An 18,090-nucleotide genomic window follows, 5' to 3' on the forward strand; every position below is an offset into this window, starting at 1 on the left:
AAAAAACTGTACTTAAATAATCATATCATTGAAGTGCATTGCACTTAAAAGTTGGCTAAAAACTGCACCTAAATAAATCTTTGTAAACAGTTGCAAAATATAGCAAATGCAAATGTATTGTTCTTAAAACTGTAATTAACAAATGTACTGTATTGGATTAAAACAATAATTTTAAGAGACTATCATTATGCACAGTTCAGTCAAGATAATTCTCACATATTGTATCACGCGAGTGAGGCCCCCGTACCAGTCGTGGAACTCAAACCAGACTTTGAGAAACACTGTCTTAGATCATCAAACAGGATGTTTATCTCTCTACTTTGATTCATAATCAAATTCATACTGTCTAGTGGAAGGAAAAATATAATTCATAAAATAAACCAATTTGCATGAGAATGGACATACAGTAAATATACACATTAAATCCCCAACCCCTGAAACAATATATACTCAATTAGCTTGATCCAAGGCGTAATAATAATAATTTGTTATTTAAAAAATCAATACACATATAAGTATAAAATGAATGAATAAATACAAACCTTGGCTGCAGATGTTGTGAGAACCTTTAAATGTGAGAGTTGTTCAGTGTTTTCTTTTCCTACTGCCCATCTGTTTCTTGTGTGTGATCTGTTTCTGTCTGATAAATATTCTTGTTACAACACTAAGAAGTATAAATGGCTTCAATTATTTTTTTCATTTATTACACTACAAACATTCCATTAAGTTTGGTTGCCAATTTCTTATAAACAGAGATGTTAATGTGGGTGTGTGTGTGTGTGACATTTGCGGGCTCATGCCACAAATTACCAGACAGCATGATCTCATTTTATTCAAATTTGCATTGATCTTCTGGCATGTTAAATGTCACCTGGTATTCAATGGGAAACTTGACTTCATCTAGAACAGCCCCCCCCCCCCCCTCTCCCCTGTTAAGCTTCAATTGGCAGACGTGTGGCCTTGACTTCTCCTGAAAAATGTCTTGATGAATTTGGGAATTCATTTTTCTGTCATTGATAGCAATGTGTCCAGGCCCTGATATAACAAAGCAGTCCCAAAGCTTCTGTACAGTTGGGATGTGGTTGAGCTTTTGATGGTGGTATGTGGTGCCTTTTTTACTTTACATACATAAAACAGCTCAACTTTGGTTTCATGTTGTATGTCACTGTGCATTCATTTGACAGCTGTTAATGGTAGTTAATTGTAAAGGGAACAAGAGTTTCATCCCGCACTTAAGGTACCAAATATGGTTCTCTGGCTACACCTGTGTGATTTCTTGAATGAATCAAAGGGTTGGTGAGCTAAACAAAATGCAGAGGCAGACTGCCATGTAACATAGGTCGTGGTAAATATGAGTCACTTTACCACGGACGGTGGACATACGTGGGCTGTGGAGTTCTGAGGAACCACAGATAACATGACTGATACTAGTTGCTTGACTGGTAAACTGTCACTGTACAGCCTTTTGTTTTCTCACAGTAGTACAACTCAATGTGAGAGTTGTGGTGCGGATGAAGGAAACCTGTGCGGTGTTCGTGACTGACACTTCTTTGTAATTTCTAAAGAAAATGTGGGGCCACCCACTCACTAGCGCTAGTGATCACGTTGGTGCTCAGCATGTATGTCAAGTCTTCACTTGGTTCAAGTGCTGCTAGCGTGATGTTTGCTGATGCCTGTCACAGCATTGAGCACAGCAGGGAGTCATTTGCTGTGACGTCAAAGGAAACCGACAACACACACATACACACACACACACAGGGTCCATTTTTGTTAAAAACGGCATTCCCTTATTTTATTATTAGCCACATTGTACTGACCAGCCAGCACAGAGACAAGTGCTGATATACTTCATCGTAATAAGTAAGATAACAGTTTCTCCTGTGGTCTTCATCATAACACTCTTCTTTGCTACTCTTTTGTGGCGGCAAGACAAATGAAAAAAACAAAAACATACTGAATACTGCGAGACTTTCACACTTAAGCCTTATCCGCATAACAAAACAATCATTCCACATAAAAAAACAAAAATGTCAGTAATTTTCTAAAACTGCATTAATTTTGTACGAAATATGACTAAGTTCCCATGAGAACCCTGTACTTTGCCATTGTATTATTTTCTCAGAACAGAATCGGTGACAAAGGGAAGCCTTGGCGGAGTCCAACCCTCACTGGAAACGAGTCCGACTGCCTGCTGGAAATGCATATCAAACTCTGACAGCGGTCGTGCAGGGAACGAACAGCCCGTATCAGGTGGTTCGGTACCCCATACTCCCGAAGCACCCCCGACAGGACTCCACGAGGGACACAGTCGAACGCCTTCTTCAAGTCCACAAAACACATGTAGACTGGTTGGGCGAACTCACACGCACCCTCGAGGACCCTGCCGAGGCTGAAGAGCTGGTCCACTGTTCCACGGCCAGGGCGAAAACCACACAGCTCCTCCTGAATCTGAGATTCGAGTTCCCGACGGACCCCCCCTCTCCAGCACCCCTGAATAGACCTTACCAGGGAGGCTGAGGAGTGTGATCCCCCTGTAGTTGGAACACACCCTCTGGTCCCCCTTCTTAAAAAGGGGAACCACCACCCCAGTCTGCCAATCCAGAGGCACTGTCCCCGATGTCCACACGATGTTGCAGAGGCATGTCAACCAGGACAGCCCCACAACATCCAGAGCCTTGAAGAACTCCGGGTGAATCTCATCCACCCCCGGGGCCTTGGAGCTCGTGGAGCTTTTTAACCACCTCGGTGACCTCAACCCCAGAGATAGGAAAGCCCGCCTCAGAGAACCCAGACTCTGCTTCCTCATGGGAAGGCATGTCGGTGGAATTGAGGAGGTCTTCGAAGTATTCTCCCCACCGATTCACAAAGTCCTGAGTCGAGGCGACTCGACAGGCACCGACTACCTTACGGCCACAGCTCCGGTCGGCCGGCCGGCTCGCTAGAGCGGTTTGCAGCCGAGTGTGGAAGTGGCTGGGATGAGAATCAGCACCTCTAAATCTGAGACCGAGGTCCTCAGTCGGAAAAGGGTGGCGTGCCCTCTCCAGGTCGGGGATGAGATCCTTCCCCAAGTGGAGGACCTCAAATATCTTGGGGTCTTGTTCACGAGTGAGGGAAGAATGGAACGGGAGATCGACAGGCGGATCGGTGCAGCGTCTGCAGTGATGCGGACTTTGTATCGGTCCGTTACGGTGAAGGAGCCAAGCCGAAAGGCGAACTTCTCGATTTACCGGCCGATATACGTTCCTACCCTCACCTATGGTCACGAGCTGTTTCCCGTAGTTGTTTGAGGAGTTAGAGAGGAAGAGATGAACATGAAGCCGCACGATTGTCCCAATTAGATGCAGTGTGGCTTCACAATCTCCTGCTCCGCTGAACGACATTAACTGCGTCAAGTGTCCTGAATGTGATGCATCAGATACAGAAAAAAACCTGCAAGTGACAATCAATGAAAAAAAGGAACACAACATTTTATGGGTCATTCAGTTTTATTACACTATCAATTAGCTTGGTGTTTTTTTTAAATTATTTTTTTCTTCCAGCCTCCGATTGCTTGCAAGTATACATTTACACAACAGAAAACACTTTTTTTTTGTCAAATTAGAATATCTGCGTCTTCTTGGTGTATGGCTTTGATCAAAGGATCATATGGGGGGAAAAACAATTCTGTGTTGGTACAGTGCCACGTTCGTACATTTTCGTACATCTGTGCGCAAGCCACGGATAGCCATGATAATCAATCCTTTGTGTGGAATTGTTTGCTGATTTTTTTGTGACTTGGAGGCAAAATGGAATGCAGTACTTGTCTGCCACCAGCAGAGGCGCTGTTGATTCAGTCCCAGCTAGTTTGCCGTCTCAAGAAGCGCAACAGCAGTAATGAGAAGTGGAGCTATATCCACGAAGACATCAGATATGACACAACTCAGGGAAATGTCGGCTAATCTAATCCCATCTCGACCGCATACAGAACAATTTGGTTGGATTGTGCTTAGTGCCTCACTGTCGCTCCCAATTAAGCTGTGTACACCTGACTACAGTTCACATTTATCTTAAACATGTCATCGTTTTACTATACAAGCTCCTAAAATGACACGTGAAAAGCACGACCCTCGAACCAAGTGATTATTACGCCCAGTATAAATAAAAAATACAATATAATTACATCCAAAACACAGCATTGTAAAAGGCAACAACGCAGCAATTAAAATCTCAATGACGTTTTTAATATTTCACAGGGAGAGAATTGAACAGAGGACACGTATAAATGTGATTGGGGGTAACTACGGTATTACATACCTTACTACGTCTGCTAAATGCTGGTAGGGAACCCTCAGTGATGGTTTTTGCGATCAAAATAAAAACAGGCAAGCTTATTCTCATCTATGGTTTCAGTAGTATCATTAAACTGTGGACATTCACTAACATAGCTGTACAAATTATACAAAGGCTGTGACCCGTCGTAACACAACCCGCCTCGTCAAACACACCATTACAACTGCGTTTTTCGTGCGTTTTATTTATTTATTATTATTATTTTTTTTTTGCAATATCTCCAAAAAGGGGGATTATCTGCACATCCTGCCATGTGACTCTCTTAAGTGGCGTCATAAATTGACACACACACGGCTAACAAGAGGAAAAACGTATCAAAGCATCAATAGAGTGCTAATATTTCCTGTTAAGATGTCAAGACGAGTAGCTTAACGACATACTATCACTACTTATAACTACGTGTGCTGTGTTTTTTAGGATTGTATACACACACTGACACAATATACTGCACTCAGTATTGTACACTTTCAGCTTTTCAATTCCTCTTCCTTGACACTCACCTGACACATAATGAACAGGCTGCTACAAAGGGACGACGTGAGTGTCAATGCATGTCGCGTGTCCTAACGTCACTACTCTGGGACTGACAGCAGGGAAAATAAGCTAACTCAGGGAATGGAGTCTCAACGTCTACCTTAAATACATTCAGAAAGAAGTTACTGTGTCATCTTGTGCTGGTTTTTTACAACAGTCCGTTTTCAATCAGCCATGTAAGGAAAATGCGTCTCCGTCTCGTTTACAGCACAATGCACTACGTTGATGTATTATCCGTTAACATCAATGAGTCATAAAAACGTCTACTATTAGGAGGATACACTTGAGCCCGGAATTCATCATCCCCTCAACAAAGTAAATAGGAATCTTCTGGTTGGATTGACACAAGAAAGTGGCAAACGACAAAACAAATATTTATACTGTCCAAAATTATTCAGACTCTTCCTCTTTTCAAGCATATCTAATGTTTATACGTCCGTTCAACAGCACTTGTTCTCATTCGGGTCGCGATCAGCTGGAGCCGACTCAGCTGATTTGGACTATTTTTACTCACATTCACAATTTAGTCTTCAATGAACCTCACATGTATGTTTTTGGAATGTGGGCGGAAGCTGCAGTACCCAGAGGTCAAAAAAGGGTACCAAGATCCCTTAGAATGTTGCACAAGTATGTGTTGAGAAAATAGGACTAAAAATAAAATCTGATATTTGAAATATTAAAACTGCTTAAAGTCCATTTCTGCTATATCCATGTTATTTCCAGGCAGAAGATATCCATTCGACAAATAACTCATCATCTAAACGGGGTTATGAATAGTTTTGGGCCCAACTGTACGTCCGATGATATTTACAGTATCCGTTTGGAACGGCGACTTTTTAAGAAGTGACGGGAACAACACAAATAGTGACAGCAGCCGAGTTGTCATGCGTTCATTAAATCTATATTCTCTTTTACCGTTAGTTAGCTTGCAGTACAAATAAACTTAATTAGGCTAAACCGAATATTTGGCTGTATATTTGCCAATTTAATAAAAGCGAGTGTTGAGGGCTTGTTCTCAGATTTAATTACTTTTTAAAATCATATCTATATGACCTCATTGGAAATTGCGGAGATGATGAAGGAAAATTGAGTTGAATTGGTCATTCGTGGCGCTAAATGAGGCTGAACAGGCTGCCTATCACACTCATCTACACGGATACACTATAGCTACCGCGACACAATATGAAGTCGAATATGGAAAAATAATATCATAAAGCATTATGCGCCATTCCGTTTCTGGTGTGTCAGTAGGTCAAGTCATGCCACTCTGATGATTGTTTCCGTGGGAATATTTTCTACAGTATGCAGCAGGATCTAATCCAATGGAGATTACATCAGATGAAGTGTAATATTTCACTATTCACATTTTGGTAATGATGACTGATGTAGTTGGTCATTTACAATAGGTTTGGACTAAAGACTGAGCTTATCCAGTGAATGAATGTGATCTCAATGTTGTCAATCCATCACAGGCGGTGTGGTTGGTGCACCTCCACGATGACGGGATGAAACCAGCGCTCGACGTGCTACGAACTCAGTTCATCTGCTCGAAGAATTTGTACGTGGGGTTTTCGTAGCCGTGGTTTTGCATTTTGGTGAGCTGTCGTTCTTCTGGGGTCAGCATGGGGTCCACCTGCTGGGCACATACATGAGCTCAATCCTCACACGCGAGGAAAGACGCTTTACCAGCGAGAAACAAGCAGGACGTTCACTGTGTGTGGATGCTTGAATCTCTTCAAAATGTCATCAGATCAGGTTATCATTTTATGTGTTTATGTGGGATGCAATTATGCAATGAAAAGATAAAAGTACTTAAATGAGCATTTCAGAACAAATAAAGACCATATTGTCCCCAGAAAAATAAGATGGAATATTAATGGATGGAATTAAAGGCGTAATATTAAGAGAAAATACTCATAATGTTCCAAGAACAAATGTTGGAAAAACAGTTGAACTTTTGCGAGAATGATGTCAGAATGCTACAATACAAACGGTCGTAATGTTACGAAAGAAACTAATAGTCACCGAACAAAGGAGTAATATTAGAGGGAATAGGTGTCATGTGACAAGAATAAAATCATAAATGAATGTCAAAATGCTATGATAAAAACATAGTTGGAATGAAATTATTATTATTTTATTTTTTTTAAATTTGCTGAAAATAGTCATGTTGTTGTCAGAAAAAAGACAAAACGTTGCAAAGATTGTCAGAATGCTACAGTAAAAAAAATAAAATGAAAAAATCTTAATATTACCAAGAATCAAGTTGCATTGTTTTGAGGAAAAAGTTGTAATATTAAGAGAAAATAACTTTTTCAACTTTTTTTTTTTTTCAACCTCAGCAAAAGTCTGCGCCGGACCAAGTACTTTTCTGGCGGCTTCACGTGGCTTTCCTGGGGTCCTACCTCGACGATGCCGTGGCTGATGATGCCGTAGGGCTTCCTGCGCACCAGCAACAGACTGATGACCATCACCATGGCGATGGCCACGGCCACCACCAGTAAGCCCACCATGGCGCCTCGGTTAAACGTCTCCAAGGCGTCGGGTTGCTGCGGAAAGAAAGACGCGTCGTGACGACCGTGTGCTTGGCAAATTTGGTGAACATTGATGATTGCGCCACGTCGCTCTTACGAGTTCATCTCTCTCGATCTCGTCAGGCTTGTAGACAACCTGCTTGAGTTCGACAGATGTGTTGATCTAATCGGGAAAAGAATGTGCGAGAACATATAGACAATTATGAGCCTTGGGTCGAATAATGCTTTAAAGTGGACGTATTATGAAATTGGACTTTTGAATTGCGTGTATACTGATACTGTAGTTGGGACTTTGGTGTGCCGGCCCACCCAGCAAGTGTGAATGTCAATCAGCCTATTTCTGAAAATGTATCTGTGAGCGAGTGAGCCGTTCCGTACTTCCGCTTCAAAGTTAGCCAAATAAAAAATAGTAAGTCATTTTAGTACTAAAATAAACTGTTTTATAAAAGATTTGCTAGATTTGTCGGGACAGAAAGGTCGCTAAACACAACAACAAAGTTGCAAGTTTGGCAACGCTGAGTACGCTCGCATGCCCTAGCTCTGCCCACGGTTGTCATGGTAAAAAAAAATCCATACTCGGCATTTGTATGAGACAGAACAGCCCAAAACTGATTTGATGTGAACCAGAGTCTCACGACGACTGTCGCTATAATTCTTGATCATTTGTGTATTTTGACAGAAGTTCATAAAATTTTGATTGACACCTGAGAAACGTTTTCAATCATGAAAAAAATTGCAACGTATGTCTCCTTTAAATATTAGTTGCATTTTAGACAAAAATAAAAAAAAAAAAGAATCGGACCTTTTCCTCATATTCATAAGTAGGAGCCCTCTCAGATGTGGCATAGTCATATTCATCTCCTGCAAACACAAAATCATCATCACGTTGAGTAAAGAACACCAAACCTTATTCACTAACTGTTCTTATGAACAAAGTTGTTAACAAAATGCTCATTTTGCCATTTTTCCAGAAGCATGCGGCAGTGATTTGTTGTCCTGCATCCAAACTACTTGGGTGGCAAAAATAATTATACAGGATAGAAAGATATAAGACAGGCCAGCACAGACAATTATAGGATTTAAGTGAAGTGTTAACGAGCGCTTTCCCCCCATTGTTACTGAAAGTTGGTAAAACACCCTCCCTTTGCCCTAACCCCCATCCGTAAGATGGGTAGATAGATCGATGGATAGATAGAGACGGAATCCTTGCTCACCTTTCTTATTAGACTGCGGGTCTGTAGCGACAAGGAGAAAAGACAATGTTAACAGAAAAAACAGCCTATGGGGTTCGACTTAACAAGCTGCAGATACAATACATACCAACATGGGGAGGATACGGCCTGTTCTGGAATTCTCTGTCCTCCTCTTCCTCGTCATCCTTCTCTTCCTCGCTCTCAGCTGGCAGAAGCTCCTCGGTGGTGTGCGTCTCGGAGAAGGACGTAGTCATGAGCTCGCTGATGTCGCCCCGCTCGGCTCGCACCAGCTCTTCTACGAGGAACACAGAAGGGGGGAAAAAAAAAACATGGGTGAATCTGATCTTTAATGCAACCTGAAGGATTTTTTTTCCAAACCCCCAAAAGAACGTTTGATCATACGGATATCATCACGGAGCTCCTCAACCAAGATGGGATCCTTGTAGAGCAGCTCCAGACTCTGGTTCATCCTCTCCTCGATCACATGCAGATGTGTGTACACCTGGAAAAAGGCAATTTGCAAGTCAACAAGGGATTGCGTTTTGACAATGGAGGTTCCACTGTTGGAAGAAAAAAAACAAATAACCTTGGCTCTGTCGCCAGCAAACTCTACCTTTAATCGCAGCTTCAAGAAGATGAATAGAACCTTTAGCTTGTTTTTGTTTTTTTATTTATTTTTTTATTTTAATCAGTTTATTAAAGCGACACCAAAAGAATTTTCAGTAAACGGCATTACATTTCAATGCGTCACGCACCTGGAATTTCATCTGCTCAGCCTTCTGCGGGTCGACGGCCACGATGTGCTGGTAGTGCCGGAGTGTGTGTCTGCGATCTTTCTGCTCGGCGGCCATGTATCGCTTCAGAGCCTGCAGCACGTGCTCCGGCTGCAAGGATTGACGGGAGTATTTCAGCGCGGCCATTTGGCGACGGTGCATTTTCTACGCCTTCTAACGTCTGACCTGCGGCTCGTCAGACTGGACCGCGGCCAGGTAGTTCTCCAAGGCCAGCCGCCGGTTGTTGTTGAGGATGGACTCCACTCTAGCCAGATGAGTCTCCACCAGCCTCTGCCTCTCGCCCGCCACTTGTTCCTCAAGCGTCTGCAGCACGGACTGGAAGTGCTGCGGACGGAGGATGACGGAATAAAATTGAGGCCTTGCAAGCAGCTTCATCATTACACCACCTGACATATTCAATCTTACCTCATTTATGGCTTGCTGCTCTGACTTTGGCAGATCCTTTGACTCGTTGTCTGCCTCGGCCCACTCCTTCATGATCTAAGAAATGGAAAGATTTCACGTCAGGAAACAGATTCATGCACATTCATTTTTTTCCATTTAAACTACACACTGAATGCATGGTCCTAGACTGCCTGCTTACAATATTCAGTGAAAAGCTCATAATGACTCAGAGCCCGACAAAGGGGCATTTTGCTTTTGTTGAATGGCGGTGAGTTGCGGAAAGCAGGGTATACACGTACCGATAATCGGGCCTAATTTCAGCCCGATTCCCCCTTTTGCGATCAAAGTCAGAAAAGGCCGGATGACTGGATGTCTGCCTCGAAAAGATTATCCTGTTGAGAGTGATTTCTCTCCTCAGGCATTCATAAGGTGATAACCTTGTTGAATATTTCCAATGACAACTCCTTCTGCGAGCAGTCAACCTAGATCAGTGAACTTTATGATTAAGTTTTCAAAATGATTAATATTATTGGACAAATTTGAAGAAACAATCTACAGTATTGTTTCTTCAAATTTGTTTCTTCAAATCCACTACAGTATACATCGCTGGCATAAATAACTGAACAAAGATACATTACAGTATTTGTAGTATTGTTTGTAGTAATTAAAAAAATATTTTTTTTTGAGGTCTAATGCATCCTGGTAATTTCATCATCCATCCATTTTCTTTAGCCCTTCTTCGTTTTTAAATTACATATTACTTTTTTTTTTTTTTTTTTACTATTTTATTATACTCCAAATAAAACTGCGATCCGTGTTTAGCTCTACCTAGCGATCGAGCGACAGACAAAAAAAAAAAAAAAAAACATTCCCATGGGAATACGAATAGGTTCCCTTTTTTCATATGCCCGCATTATTTGTATTGCAGTCACAAAATACACTGCTCAAATAATGTTCACCTTTGTAGGACAAAAATGATTTTATGATCCATGATAATGAGGTTAAAAATGAAGCCAAGCAGTTCAACAAGCCGTCAGCTGATTTGGAACAGTGATAAACAGTACTGCATATAAATGCAAATGTGGTCATATGTATAATGTGATAACATCTCAAGCCTTCATCAAAACTGGAGTGCAACATTATATTACTCAGAGAATTACATTTTGTATTTTCGTATATTGGGACACAATTAGTCTAACTATAATAACGTAACTAGAATAACCTAACCACTCGAGTTTTAGCATTTGCAAATAGTGAGTAGTTATTTATAGTCTCTCCTGTGGTTTACCAGATAATTGCCTTAAACATCAGTTGGCATTGTAATTACAGAGTGTACATCTAGTGGTTCACAAACCAACAAACATTTGAAAACTGACTGTGAGAGAGTAGGCATCGCAGTAGAAGTGCTCAGCACATCGGCCTCGCAGTTCTGAGAATTGCGGGTTCATCGAAGACTCTTATTGAAGAGATCGTCCATAGGTGCGGATGTGACTACCGGTAGTCGTTCGTCAAAATGCGCCCTGTGATTGGCCGCTGACCAGTCCAGGTCAGTCCAGTCAGCCGGGATATGCTCCAGCTCACCCATCCAGGTCAGGTTGACGGGGTGCTGGCACCTATCGCGGGTGGCTCCCGAGTAAACCCTGGACTGGTTGCAAGTCAATCACAGAGCCAATTATAATTGTCATCTTAGTGATCCGCATTCACATTATTTTTTTAATTAGCTGCTCCTCGGAAAGCAGATAAAACTGGTCGAGGTGAGTGTTTGTGTTGCAAATTGGAGAGTGATGAATCAACAAGTGCGCTTGTGTCACGCCACCTGCCAGCTATACGGGAGTAATTAGCCTGCTCTTAGTCTCCATGCAGCCTGTAAAATTCACCTCATTGATGCGGTTCATTCGCTGCTCCTCCAGGTCTGTTTTGGCACGCAGGAAGTTGGCGTGCTCCGTGTCATCCACTGGCTTCTCGAAATAAACGTCCACGCCATCTGTGGGTCGAGGGGTTGTCACTGCAACGAGGGCGACAGGAAATAAGAGGTTATTGCTTTCACTTTGGCTGGCTTTAAAGTTAAAATAATACTGTGCATCCGGAAAGTATTCACAGCGCTTCATTTTTTTCCACATTTTGTTATGAGGAGGATAAAAATAGATTTTTCTGGGGGGGAATAAGGCTGTAACATCATAAAATGTGGAAAAAAAGTGAATCGCAGACGCACTGTATAGCGATAGACATGAGTAAAATGTTGTGCGTTATCAAGAGGGGATGATTACAAGTACCGCTGTCTCCTTTCATCAGAAGTGGTGACGTTGTGGTTTTGTAGCTTTTCTCATAGTAGGACGAGTCCAGATAGTCGGACGTCTGGTAGGGACCGGAGTCGATGGGGTATTCGTACTTCTCTGCGTTTCTCACTGCTACGGGCTCCTCCTCATCCTCCTCTTCCAGCGGCTCCTCGTCCACTTCGTCCTCATCGTCCTCTTGCTCCTCCTCCTCCTCCTCCTCCTCCTCCTCATCTTCCTCCACCACCTCGTCTTCGTCGTCCTCCATGTCCGTCTCGTACATGTCTGTGTCGGGGGAGGGGCTCGGGGTGGGTGCTCTCACTTTGGCGCTGTGGAAATAAAAGGCGGTGATCATATATCTAAACATGCTAAACTGAATGCGTCAGTGGCGTCTTACGCAGAATTGAGTGTTCCGCTATTCTGTGAGGTCTGATGGCCAGCCAGGACTTCTCTTTCCTCCAGTTCCGCCTTAATGCTGGAGCTGCTACGACCTGGGCAGCATACATATTCCACCCCGCGGAAATTTTCTCCACAAGGCAAAAGCATCCCGTAACTGTGAAGCTCCAGATTGTCTACAGTGCACGCCTTCAGGAGAAGAATGTGCAAGTCGTCGTCAACGGTTCACCAACACATATTAAAGCATCACACGCACATGTTATTGTAGTGCACATCTTCCATGTATCTCACCTCCTTTGCAATGTTGTGCCAGTACACGTAACTCTCGCAGGCGTCCATCTTCTCCTGGTGGAGAAAACGACATCGGTCTGGAACCAGCAGGGCCTCGCTCACATACTCGCCTTCTGCACCAAAACGGAAATACACAAAGGGGCTCGGTGTGAGATTCATCCATCCACTTTCCAGCGCTAGTCCAGGTCTGGGTTCACGGGAGTCGAAAGCGAGCTACACACATACTGTTGATCAGGCCTACTTTGAGCTTCTTTCCTCTTTCTCTCTCGCTCAAAGTCAGCAAAGGCTGCTATTAATTCACAAAGTTGGCTAACAACAACAGGGTCATACAGGCACAGTGTTGAGGGGGGCACTGCCCCCCAAACCCCCCTAGCACCATCACTGGATCTGGCACCAAGGAATCCTCGCGGTCGGGTTTGTCCAGAACACGTCAACGCTAAACCATCTCAAGATGCTCTCAAAGTGAAAGAATTGTGGTCCTAATCTAATGACTGGACGCCGTAGACCCTGCTCAGGAAAATCATAGTAGTGCTTCATTTTGTGTTTATCCTTTCTTTTCCATATCCTTCCACTAAAGACAAAGGACCGTTCACACCATCACTGAGTGGGAACAACCCACGCGTCGTGCGCGACAGTCAGGCCAGTGAACCACTACCATCGGTGACTCATTATTTGGCATATTTTCTCAAAATCTGGCCATTTACTAACAACACAGAGAGTACCAAGCATCTATTTGAAGGAGATGCCTATTTCTCTTCTTCTTACAATAGAAATGTGGAACTGCCTCACATTAACTGCTTCTATTTGCTTGTGCTTTTACTCTTGGTTCCTATTAATAATGAATTGCAGTTAGCGGTGGAACTAATACAATTTCTTGCCTAAAGGAGATGTAATTTCCTCCCCACACAATTTCCAACGCTCCAACGACCTGAGACAAATTCCTTGTGTTTTTTTTGTCTTGACATTCATAGCAAATAAAGAGGATTCTGACTCGGATTGTAATTGTGATGTAATCACTACTTGCTTTTCCATGATTTTCTCAATTTCACGAGGAAATCAATTTGATGCACTAAGACGTTGTTTCCCCATGCAACTACACCGGATGCATCGCAAGTTACACATTTGGATGATTTGTATGACAGTAGTCTGTTTGGTTCTTACCTAGGCAGCGATAGGGCACCACTATGAAGGGGCGCGCCTGGCAGTGGCTCCAGCCTTTCTTACACCAGTAAGGGATGTTCACGGGACTTTTTGCCTCCTCTACGTGGGAGATGGAAAGCGCTGGGTACATCTGGTGGTGCAGGGTCCATGCAGAGACGGAAGGAAGAGAGATAGAAGGGGAGAGCAGAGGGAATATAGACAAGAGGGGCGGACAAGGGGACATTTGGTCAGAGGACGGGCTCAAGGAGGAGGGTCAAGTAATGGTTGCGGGGTGTCGGAAGAAGACTACATAAGGGAAAGACTCATGCACCTTTGTAACAGCAAGCAAGGCCCTCCGTCTAATGCCGCATTAGACGTGGCAGTGCTCCCGTCTTATTGTCTGTTCTTGTCTTTGACTCTCTCATTTATCATCTCATTGCTTTGGATAACTGGCAAAAACTGTGTCTTTTCGAGGAAGAGGTCAGCAATATATATAACACATTAATAATGAGCCATCTAATCGCGCTACCGCTTCAGTTCTAAATATGCTCACTGTGGCCGCCAGGTGGCGCTTGGGTGCCCTTTCCTCTAAAAACAATTCTCAGGAAGTGGGTGTTAATTATGTGTGATTGTGCAGACTATGAGTACACAATAAGTACACAATAAGAGACGATAATGGAATGATAAAACAAAAAAAAATAGATAAGATAACCTTTATTAGTCCCACATTGGGGAAATTTGCAAGTATATAGACTATGTTACAGTGTATAACATACTGTGTTATATAGAAATGAATTATTAATGATTATGTATAATCATTATGAATTCATTAATAGTTTATATAAAATCCGTATATTTTACTGATCAAAGTTTTCTATGCAGCTCCGGACCATTTTACAAAAAGGCGTCATATAAAATAGCATCATCACGTCCGTTCATCGATTGCCGCTTCATCCAACAAAGAACATGGATGTCTTTGATGTCTTTATGTTTTTGTTTTTTGTTTTGTTTGTTTTTTGTGACAGTGGTTTTTTGGAAAAGCAATTTCAGCCCCTCTGTATGTTTGACATATATTGAGGACTGACAACAAATGCTACCATACCATACCTCTTGACAGTAGGAGAGAATTTCACTGGGATCTTTGAAGCAGTCCTTGCGGCCTTGAGGGTCCGGCTGCCACTGGCCCGTCTGCGGGTTCATGTGCAGCAGTTGACGGCCACAGAACATTGCGATCTGAGGTTCCGCCACCCGGGGGCCCGGCCCGTTCGCCTCGCTCACGGACAGGGCCTGGAGAAGAAGGAGCGGCGAGAGAGGGAGACAAAGGAGATGAGGAGGAGTCGATACAAACCCATTGACGGATGATAGTGAAGCTGATCCGGGGGCAAGCGGGCATCACGGGTAGTTGCTAGATGCACTCGCGCAATAAACCCGGAGAAGTGCGGCACGGACCGAGAGTGAGATTTCAAAACGGAAAAGTTAAGCTAAGGCACAAGAGAACTGAGCTTTAAAAGGATATCGACAGAACTCAAAGTCAAAGAAGATCTATTGATAGCTCACTGTTTAAAAACAAAAAACAAAGAAGACCCTTAAGCCAATGACAAGTAAGAGCCAATAAGAAGCTCAGTTTATTGCCGCATTTGCCGGGTGCACCGAGGGTTCAGGCGTGCAGGATGTAAATATATACGATCTAATAAACACACGGTATATAAAATATAGCTGCCTACGAGCGCACGCCTTCACGCCCCTGATGGCAGCCCTCTTGGATGTTGCTATTGATCGTGGAATATGTTGCCTGCACCCGGGGAGGACCCAGGGGAGCGCGCACTGAGAAACAAACAGCCGCTCTGGCAGGGAGTCAGGTGTTAAATCTACTTCATTGACCGATGAGCCACTTCACTACATTAACAACACGACACACACCAAGAAGAGACGCGCCTGCAATCAGCACAAACAAGGACTCCGACGACATTCGCAGGCATGTTTTTGGACCACATAAAGTCAGTAAAAGAGAAAAAGGAACCTTTGTATGGCAGCAATCGTTTCATGTTTGCAAGACGGACTTGAGAGAGAGAGCAAAAGATGACAGAGAGGCTGGAAGCACCGCTGAGCCAATTAGAAGAGAGTTGCCCGGAGGAAGAAAGTGAGAAGGAAAGAAAATTGAGAGTGATGCCTGATCAAAGAGAAACGCTTCTTGGGCCGGGCTGCAGCTTGACTTTTTGAAGTCCTAATTAAAATTCATAGCGATCATTTTACATTACCGTACTTGCTACGGGAACAATGAAGTGGTGTTTGTAGGTGTCCCAGTAACTATAGTATCGCGGTCAACCTTAAGCGTGTGCGTGTGTACCCACACGCATACTGATAATCGGGCCCAATTTTAGCATTATTATTATTATTTATTTTTTTTATCCATTCAAAGTCAGCAAAGGCCCGATTATCGGAAAGATTATCCTGTGCTGTGTGTGACCGTGCTAAGATTTCTGATCTGGTCTTAAGATGCTCGGGGTCGACAATCGTCAGTGTTAAACCGGTTCCATATTTACCACGGCAAATCCTTCAGTGTGTGGAAAACAACATGTTGGGCCAAGCCAAGGACGGCCAATTCGGAATAGAACTATACTGTATTTTCTCAAATGTTCAGGTCCCTTCTGCCTTATCAGATTTTTTCTCCTCCTTCTCCATGAACCAGAAAGTAGCCTGTTAAACGCATGACGAAAATACAGCATTCAACAATTTGTTGACCCTACGCCAGTTGTTATCATAATCAGTCCTCATTTTTGCCGCATTTTATCGTAGCTGTTTATGTTGTTCGGTCGGCGTTAGCTGGGAAATGATTCTGATGGTCGGACAGCACCCCTGTCCCCTTTTAGAAGCACCCCTTAAAATGAATCCAAGCACACTCTAAATCTCTAATATTAGAATCTCCCGATAGCTCTGAATGTCATTCAGTAGACCACGCCCTTTTAGGGCACAAGTCATTGAGCTCGTGCGTGGAAATGAGTTGTTGTGTTTAGAGCAAATGAGAGGAAAAATGTCATTTTCCAACCATCTTGCCTTCGAAATAACTCCGCTCTACTGCCAATAAAAAAAGCTCTTTTGGGATCTTGGCCCTTGCTGCTGTTTTCATTTTGGCAGGATACTTATCCGACGCCAGCTCTCTTGCAAGTTGCTGCTCATCACATCAGATTCCAGAAGGTTGGGAAGCCAAATTAGAATGTGAAATGAATGCATGTTTGACTTTTATTGACTATGTTGTATGGCTTCGGGGCTTAGTTGCTTAAAGAATGCATTTGCTGAGGTTGCTGTCCTGCGAAGCTGCTGAGCGGACGTCTCAGCAAGTATCTCTCTTTGACGCGGGGAAGGTCAGAGCCACGAAGAAAAAGTACTTCCGGATATTTGAGACGATAACCTAGGTCTCTCCCGCCGGGCCAAGCGCTCTCATTTTGCTTGCTCTCCGCTCGTGCACTTGCAGAAAATCAATGCGGAGAGACTGCAACTGTGTGCCGCACTCCCGCCCTCCAATCAATAGGAGTCCATCAGGAGCACGAGGCTCCCGACCTCCGTGACGGCAGGGCTGCGCGCCGGCCTGATCTGGGATCAGATTAGATGTCCCTCTCATGATGAACCCTGTTAGGTAAGTACTGCTTTAAAAAAAAAAAAAACGCTCACATTTGTTTATTTTACCCCAGCTTGTCCCAAAGCGGTGCGCCATCCATGTAGAAAGCCTCCTGCTGGTTTGTGACCCAGTTCGCTGTTCAATCACACGCATCTCCGCATGCTGGTAAGCAAGAGCCGTGCAGCAGGAAAGCACAAAAACCTCTCAGACACAATGCCACAGAATAATTCAGTATATTTTTTTTCCAGTGGTTTATGACCTCTGCCAAGGTGGCAGAGGTCATCTTCTTCATCTTCTTCATTCTCCAGTTTGTGATTCAGGTGAATATGTGAGAATGTATGCTCCAATGGAGTGTTTAAAAAAAAAAAATATATATATATATATATTATTGATGTAATTATTTGATTATAATACTTTTTACCCTGGCAGCACTGTAGCGGTTAGTTAGTCTGCCTTCCAGTTCTGAGGGATCAGAATCAGAATCAGCTTTATTGGCAAGGTATGTTACAAGACACACAAGGAATTTATCTCAGGTAGTCGCAGTCACTCGAGCCACATGTGACAAAACATAAATTTAGGACATAAAAAAACACAAGTATGGCGAAT

At 43.3% G+C, this 18,090-nt stretch overlaps 1 protein-coding gene across 1 annotated transcript in view; it reads right to left on the reverse strand.

Moving 5' to 3' along the window:
* Positions 1 to 3,466: 3,466 nt before the first annotated feature.
* The window catches only part of aplp1 (amyloid beta (A4) precursor-like protein 1), a 29,615-nt gene continuing 14,991 nt past the window's right edge, over positions 3,467 to 18,090 (reverse strand). The window contains exons 2-17 of the mRNA XM_061675076.1: positions 14,976 to 15,155; positions 13,890 to 14,019; positions 12,729 to 12,841; positions 12,439 to 12,626; positions 12,042 to 12,370; positions 11,646 to 11,773; positions 9,790 to 9,864; positions 9,550 to 9,708; positions 9,346 to 9,474; positions 8,993 to 9,092; positions 8,718 to 8,885; positions 8,612 to 8,632; positions 8,200 to 8,258; positions 7,495 to 7,560; positions 7,269 to 7,412; positions 3,467 to 6,496 (exon numbers count right to left, since the gene is read on the reverse strand). Of these exons, the coding sequence (XP_061531060.1) occupies positions 6,398 to 6,496; positions 7,269 to 7,412; positions 7,495 to 7,560; positions 8,200 to 8,258; positions 8,612 to 8,632; positions 8,718 to 8,885; positions 8,993 to 9,092; positions 9,346 to 9,474; positions 9,550 to 9,708; positions 9,790 to 9,864; positions 11,646 to 11,773; positions 12,042 to 12,370; positions 12,439 to 12,626; positions 12,729 to 12,841; positions 13,890 to 14,019; positions 14,976 to 15,155 (2,088 nt within the window). The 3' untranslated portion in view covers positions 3,467 to 6,397. The remainder of the gene's footprint in view (positions 6,497 to 7,268; positions 7,413 to 7,494; positions 7,561 to 8,199; positions 8,259 to 8,611; positions 8,633 to 8,717; positions 8,886 to 8,992; positions 9,093 to 9,345; positions 9,475 to 9,549; positions 9,709 to 9,789; positions 9,865 to 11,645; positions 11,774 to 12,041; positions 12,371 to 12,438; positions 12,627 to 12,728; positions 12,842 to 13,889; positions 14,020 to 14,975; positions 15,156 to 18,090) is intronic.

The sequence above is a fragment of the Phycodurus eques genome, chromosome 4 (genome assembly GCF_024500275.1).
Source record: "Phycodurus eques isolate BA_2022a chromosome 4, UOR_Pequ_1.1, whole genome shotgun sequence".
Taxonomy (NCBI): domain Eukaryota; kingdom Metazoa; phylum Chordata; class Actinopteri; order Syngnathiformes; family Syngnathidae; genus Phycodurus; species Phycodurus eques.